The 7,076-nt window shown below is 46.8% G+C and overlaps 1 protein-coding gene across 1 annotated transcript in view; it reads left to right on the forward strand.

Moving 5' to 3' along the window:
• The window catches only part of LOC127482787 (mucin-19), a 100,383-nt gene extending 95,981 nt beyond the window's left edge, over positions 1–4,402 (forward strand). The window contains exons 41-46 of the mRNA XM_070049665.1: positions 70–232; positions 533–570; positions 1,826–1,936; positions 2,755–2,794; positions 3,365–3,473; positions 4,039–4,402. Of these exons, the coding sequence (XP_069905766.1) occupies positions 70–232; positions 533–570; positions 1,826–1,936; positions 2,755–2,794; positions 3,365–3,473; positions 4,039–4,222 (645 nt within the window). The 3' untranslated portion in view covers positions 4,223–4,402. The remainder of the gene's footprint in view (positions 1–69; positions 233–532; positions 571–1,825; positions 1,937–2,754; positions 2,795–3,364; positions 3,474–4,038) is intronic.
• The last annotated feature ends 2,674 nt before the right edge of the window (positions 4,403–7,076 follow it).

A 7,076-nucleotide genomic window follows, 5' to 3' on the forward strand; every position in this document is an offset into this window, starting at 1 on the left:
TGCTTTAATCCATATTTGCCCCCATTCCCGTACTTGCGTCGAAGCCTAAGCATTGCTTTGTCTCCGTAGCCTGGAGATGTATGGATCTCCAACTGCCACAAATGTACCTGCACTGACGCCAGCGCCGTGGACTGCCAGCCTCAGGAATGCCCTTCCGCACCCACGTGCCAGAGCGGGGAGAAGCTTGTTCAGTTCCAGTCCAATGACACCTGTTGTACTATTGGATACTGTGGTGTGTATTCACCTACAGAATTTCATGTGGATCTGTTCCTTGTTTACTTACTCACATACTCCAGAGATATTGTTGAGCTGTGCGAAACACAGTGTTAGACAGATGTGAAAAACAAAACAGTGCGACGTGGTGTTTTTAGAATGGTGGGAATGCAGAATGAGATTGTGAATAAAATCAGTAGATGTAAGGGAAATGACAGTGCTAGGGGGAGTGACAGAGTGATTGGTTAATAAGTGATTTTACCTATATTTGTTTCAGAAGTACAGTCTTTTTGAGTGAAACATTGTATTTATTTTTCAGAACCAAGAACATGTTTATTTAACAATACTGACTATAAGGTAAGGACTTCTCTGCTTTGGAATATTTTTAGTATTTATGTGAATAAGTTCAATGCTTAGCCACACCGAGGGTCTTTGCACTTACATATAAAAAGATTCCGCAGTGGAGCAGGGGCTGTTCGTTTGTCCCCCGTACCCATTTCCAAATAAACCTCCAACGTGAACACTCACCGTGGCCGTCTTCAAAGGGGAAGTCACCACCCGGCCAGGAGCTTGCACACAGGCTCCTGTGGGCCTTGCCAGATGGAGAGCGCGTGCTTTGTAACATCCCAGCCGCTGAGCGGAGTTAAGCTGTAATTATAACCAGAAAGATCGATGGCCCAACTGTCAGAGATCAGATGAGAAGGCCCAAGGACTAGAGCCACACGGTGGGGATCAGTGGCCCCAGACACCCAGGGCTGGATTTTGACAACTGATGTGACATTCGGGCAGCAGTTTTAACTTCTTAGAAGGGAAAGTATGAGAAGCCGTACACATCAGCTGAATCTCTTCTCCATACTCGGGTACTTGAGCGGGGACTGGAGGAAACACGAAAAGCATCTAAAAATAGCTGTGAGCTGAGACATCCATTATGCATAGCCTGTCGGAGGTACACTTTCCTGACCCAGAATCTATCATGCTCAGCTTTCCACCTTGCTGTCTTAGATTTTTAGTTCCAAATTTAACTCGGGAACCTGTGAGAGCTTTTAAGCTCATTTCATGATGATGTTTAAGGATCCAGACTTTTCCCTCTAATCACTGATATGCAAAACAGCTGACAACGTAAAAGTTCACCTTGCCAGGGAGTTCACCTGCGGTCTGAGGTCAGGAAATAAGTCATTGCTCAAAGTGTCTTTCGACAACTGAGCGTAGCCTCAGTGTAAAGCCAGCCAGAGAGCTTGCACAGCACAGGGAACACACGAACACACGAACACACACGGCATCTGGCACGCTTGTCATTCATTCCAAAATGATGAACCTTTGGTTTCTTATTGTCTCTCAAATCCAGAGCTGAATAACCTCTCTTGAAAATACAATTAATTAGCTCTCAGACTCTGGGCTCCTCCCACTCCCCCGGGCCCTCCGTGGAGAGCTGTGATGTGTTCACGAAACGAGAGGACTTTGAAGCCACCTTTCTTAAGTCGTAACCTGGGGGCTGAACGCACACGGGAACGTCACTCAGCACGAGTCTGGGTTTTTTAAAGCAGTTTTACTGTCAGCCTCCAAGGGAAGTCAAGGCCAGTAATTAACTGTTTTTCTTGCTCCTTCCTCCCAGATTGGAGCTTCCTTTGCGGACCCCAGCAACCCGTGCGTGTCCTACGCGTGCAGCCTCACTGGCTTCGTCGCAGTGGTGCAGGACTGCCCGAGGCAGAGCTGGTGTGCAGAGGTCAGCGGTCCTCCTGCCGCGGGGGAGGCCGCACCCAGCCGCCTTCCGGCGCAGGAGCTGGGTGTGGCCAGCGGCCCTTCACCTCCCATAGCGTCCACAGCTCCACACAGGTGTCGCACAGCAGGGCCAGAGGGCTCCACGTCAGTGTAGCTTTTGTCAGTGTGGTTGTCATCGCAAGAGAGCCACTCCTGACTCTCAGGAGCTAACACACACTTAGTGCTTTCCCAGAAGTAAATTATTAAGGAAAACATTTTGCTATTTTTAAACAAAACGAGCACCAATTTTACCTGTATCTCAGACTCAGATTAACCATTATCCATGACAGTACCTATTTTTCATGTGATCACATTTGTGCAATTACATCTTTGTGACAGTTATCTTCATTTCTGTGCTCCCAAAATAAGATGTCATTTTGTCTTGATTTAATCTTTATCAGTTTTAGGTTAGGACTCTAACATTGGATTTTGGTGTTTTTACTGAGACATTGGTAAATTTGCAAAGTCTGAGGTACTAATCCTGGCTGTGAGAAGCTCCCAGTATCTGCTGTCATTGTTGCAGTATTTTTCAAGTAAAAAAGCAAGTAGTCACTTTTTTCCCATTATCTTTACAAACATTATAGTTTACGTAATACTCCTTTCTCCCCACTCACTGTCATTACGGAGCTCACCGCTTGCCTTTCCCTGCTCATCGAGTTTTGTGGCCGGCGTGTTCACCCATTCCATGTCCCCTTTTGGGATGCCATTTCAGCAGATTAAGAAATGCTATTTATGGAAACTTCTACAAAGTTTTTAGTCTTGGCTTTTCTCTTACCCCTACAGGAAGACAGAATCTATGATTCGAACAACTGTTGCTATAAATGTAAGTAAAGTTAAGCTCCACATATCGAGGAGATAAAAGCTGTTGGTGACAATTTGATGTTTCCTTAAAACAAAACAGCAGATCATGGACAGAGGAACTTGTGTACGTTTAATGCAACAGGTATTCTAACCTGTGTGTCAGAACCACCAGCTAATGTGTGTATGTGATGTATATAGCCAGTTACTCACACTGGTTGCAGCATTTTTCCCAGTAAAAGGCAGTTACCTTGACAAGAGAAGAAAATTTAGATTTCACAGAAACGTGTGAGCTTGCTCCGTTGACACCAGGAGGTTGTGCTGCCTGTGGGAATACGAGACCATACGTGTGGTCCACATGAGCAGGTGCATGTCGGAAATAACACACGCCCCTCCACACTGGAGGTAGTGTGTTATAGTGACTAGCATTAGTGCAATAGTAAAGTAGCATTGACTGGAGTAGGAACCAACTGCCTAACTAATCCCATCAGTCAGGGTGTCAAGTCCTTTCTGTTAACATGGGCCACGGTTAAGAAAATTGAGGCTTGGCCACTGTCAGCGTCCAGCTTCCTGTGCGTAACACTCTTTGTTTTAGGTAAAAGTAGTTGCGTGACTTCCCTCGTGAACGTGACCGTTCGCTACAACGGCTGCAAGAGTAAAGTTCAGATGGCGAGATGTGTAGGGGAGTGCAAGAAGACCGTCAGGTGAGCTCTTCGCTCCTGCGTGCTGTGTGTGCACCTTGTAACCTTGCCGAGGAAGCATTTGAGAGACTGACAGCTCAGAATGGAATGTTTGCAACAGGGATGCGTGGTTATGCAGTGGTTTTCCAAATATTCCTAATGGTGCTTTGGTACCCAAGGCTCTCCTCTTCATGCAGGACCACACAGGACTTAAGCAACAAAGCGCGTTTCTCAGGTTGTTTTCATACTTCCACAGCTAGAGACGTAGGGTTCTCCTTTGTGCACACTTTTCTGGCTAGGTTAACCTCTAGATGATAATACGTTGGTACTCTATGCTACCATCATACTCGGAGATCAGGCATCCTTGTGTTGTGTTTCCTGTGGGTGCTGTGTATCCGTTCTCACTCACCAGACATCACGGATCCACATCCCGGGTCTCCAGCACGGGGGCAGTAGAAGAGCTGCGGATGGAACACATCGATTGGGAGGCTTTGCAAGTCACTTCTTCTTAGAACCTGAGCCTTGCAGTCGATTTCAGAATGCATCCTAACACTGCCTGTATTGACCACTGACCTTTCTTTCTTTCCAGATACAATTACGACATCTTCCAGTTGGAGAGCTCATGCCTTTGTTGCAGAGAGGACGACTACGAGTTCCGAGACATCGCTCTCACGTGCCCCGACGGCAGCACCATCTCTTACACCTACCGGCACGTCACCACCTGCTCGTGCTTAGACAGCTGCCAACAAGCTACCACGCCCGCGCCCAGCTAGCTCCTTCGCCACCTTACCCGTGGGAGCCGGCTCGGTATTTTATAAGCAAAGAAGCTTATCGCTGGACAGTGAGAATAACTAAACATTTGTATCTTACTCAGAACCGGAGTTCTCATTATTAATGAGTCATTTTGTCCTCTTGTTGACCGAATCTGTAAAATAAAGACAACTTTGCAGTGACTGGGCCTGTGGGTGAATTTTATGAGCCAAGGAGAAACTGAGTCACGTGACCTACCAGTACTCCCTTGTCCACACCGTTTACCACTTCTGTCCAGAGTGCACTTGGGGTTCTCTGCCCACTTCTGCATGCAGCTGCCTCCGAGCCAGAAGACGCTACTGGCACCGTCCTGACCGCTGTCTTCAGGCTCCGACGTCATTTCATTCTTCCTTTCCGTAAAGGCTCTTCTTGCTCTTTGTACACCAGAAGTTTGGATGCCTACTTTCACAGACACTTCTCAGAACCCTTGAAATTTTACTTTTCCAATGTCACCCTCTCTCATTCCACTTGTGTTCCTGCTGATTTCATCAACACAAGTAGATGTGCTTGCTCTCTGCGGATGGCCAGTCCACGTCTCCAGTTTCTCTGAATTCAACAGATGTTCCTGGATGTCCCATAGGTGCAGCAATTCAACAAGACCAAACCAAAATTAAATTTCATTCTCCCCAGCTCACTCCTCTGCTTGTAGTCAGTGAAGAGAAGAGGTGAGATTGACTAACACTGTAATGCTCATCTTCAGTATATTTGACCATTTTACCGCCTCGCATTCATATACTTCTTCATGTATAGACATCCATGGGCATACCAAAGATATTATGGAAACATTCAATGATTAATTGAAATTGGTTTATCATAATACACTTTCCTTGAACTTTTTGATGATGCCTTGTGTGCATATAAATATACATACACACATACAATACACCTCATAACATACTTTCCATATGTAAACATTTAATTATTAACTCTTAATCCCATTCTCAACATACAGGCAAACATACTTCATCATAACTCCTTTATGCACTACTCCTCTCTTTTCCATACTACTTAGATTTTGGTTAAACTGACCGCTAGCCCAACACTCTCCATGTCCAATGGTAGGGAAGAAAATCAATATGTTAATGTACTGGTAATTGCCATCAAAAATGGAAAAAATGTAGAAGTAGATACTTCAGATTCCACTTACACAAGTCAGACCCACGCCTGTGACTTCTCTCCATGTCCATTACTGTTCCGTATATTTTCCTCTCAATACATACTAGAACTGGTCAGTGGGCAAAATTCTGAGGGTTTTGACCCCTTGAAAAACTAAATGGTTGAGGTTGTAGTAGTTTTTCATATCCTCTACCTCAGGGAATGGTGGAATGTGGGACCTTTGGCATACCCGCATTTTAACCCTTATTTTGCAGTACTGAGCCTATTTCCCCTTTATAGTCATGGTTGGTCTTCCCAGATGAGACAGCCTTGTCTACTGAGAAAACTTAGAAAGGTTGCTTTAAGGTTATAAGAGGGGCCGGCGCTATGGTGCAGTGGATTAACATCCTGGCCTGAAGCGCCCACATCCCACATGGGTGCTGGTGCAAGACCTGGCTGCTCTACTTCCCATCCAGCTCCCTGCTATGGCCTGGGAAAGCAGTGGAAGATGGCCCAAGTCCTTGGGCCCTGCACCCACCGGGGAGACCTGGAAGAGGCTCCTGGCTCCTGGTTCCGGATGGGCACAGCTCCAGCTGTTGCAGCCAATTGGGGAGTGAACCAGTAGATAGAATCTCTCTCTCTCTCTCTCTCTCTCTCTCTCTCTCTGCCTTTCTTTCTCTCTGTGTAACTCTTTCAAGTAAATATCTATTTTTTAAAAGATGTACTTAAAGTTATAAGAAACTGCAAAGAGCTGAGGATTTCAGATCCTGGGGAACGATGCGTACATCGACCCTGGTGCAGCTGACACACGCCCTCCCACCATCAGCCTGCCAACTGTAAGCTGCCAGCCTTCAGCTGGTATCAAAGCAGGGTGCTCAGTAGGCCAGTCTTTAAGGTCTGTTATCTGCGAATCACAAGGCATAATTAAAATGCTGTATATACTTACCGTCTGTCTTTTGATCGCTTGGCAATGATTCCTTGGTTGCAAGCAATGCTGTGCACTGTTTCACGACGGTGAACCAAGTGTTTCGTAGCCCCATCGGTAGTGGTGCTGGCACACTAGAAACAAAAAGAACCTATCAATCATTGGCTGTCTCAGAGAAGATGAACACTTGAGAAGGATCAGTCATCCACACGTCACAGGTGGCTGAGTGCACCACGTGGCGGCACCAGTGAAAGAACACTCTCCTGTCGGCTAGTGCATTCAAAGCAGCTCCAGTGGAGCCAACTCCGGCTGCTCCACCTATCTGTGCCACGACTGCTTTGTTAATCTCACCTAACAGCTACTGGGCGGGAGGGGCAAGAAGGCAGACGACCAAAGTTAACTGATAATATTTGTTATCTGAGTGTCTGGCCAGACCCACTTAAGGGCAGGCCTGGAGGTATTCTGGATCACCCACAGACTTCCCTAGCCTTTCCCGGCATCTTCCTCCAGTTTTCCTTCTTTTAACCCTCGGCTTTTAGACAAAGCCTGACTTCAGGCCAGTCGTCTATACGTGGAGTCACTGTTGGGATCCGTACTGCCCTGGGAGACAGAATCTCCTGCACAGTCCCATCCCAGGGCCCACAGTCATTCTACCAAGCTAATAGGGATGACGGCAGTGTTTCAGCTCCACCTAGACGCAGTGCAGTGATTCTGACCCCAACACCTGAACCTATGCTCGGCTCGGCAGTGCACGGGATGGAGGGTACAGAGAAGCAGGGAGACCCCACCCCTGGTGT

Source organism: Oryctolagus cuniculus, chromosome 9 (genome assembly GCF_964237555.1).
Source record: "Oryctolagus cuniculus chromosome 9, mOryCun1.1, whole genome shotgun sequence".
NCBI lineage: Eukaryota > Metazoa > Chordata > Mammalia > Lagomorpha > Leporidae > Oryctolagus > Oryctolagus cuniculus.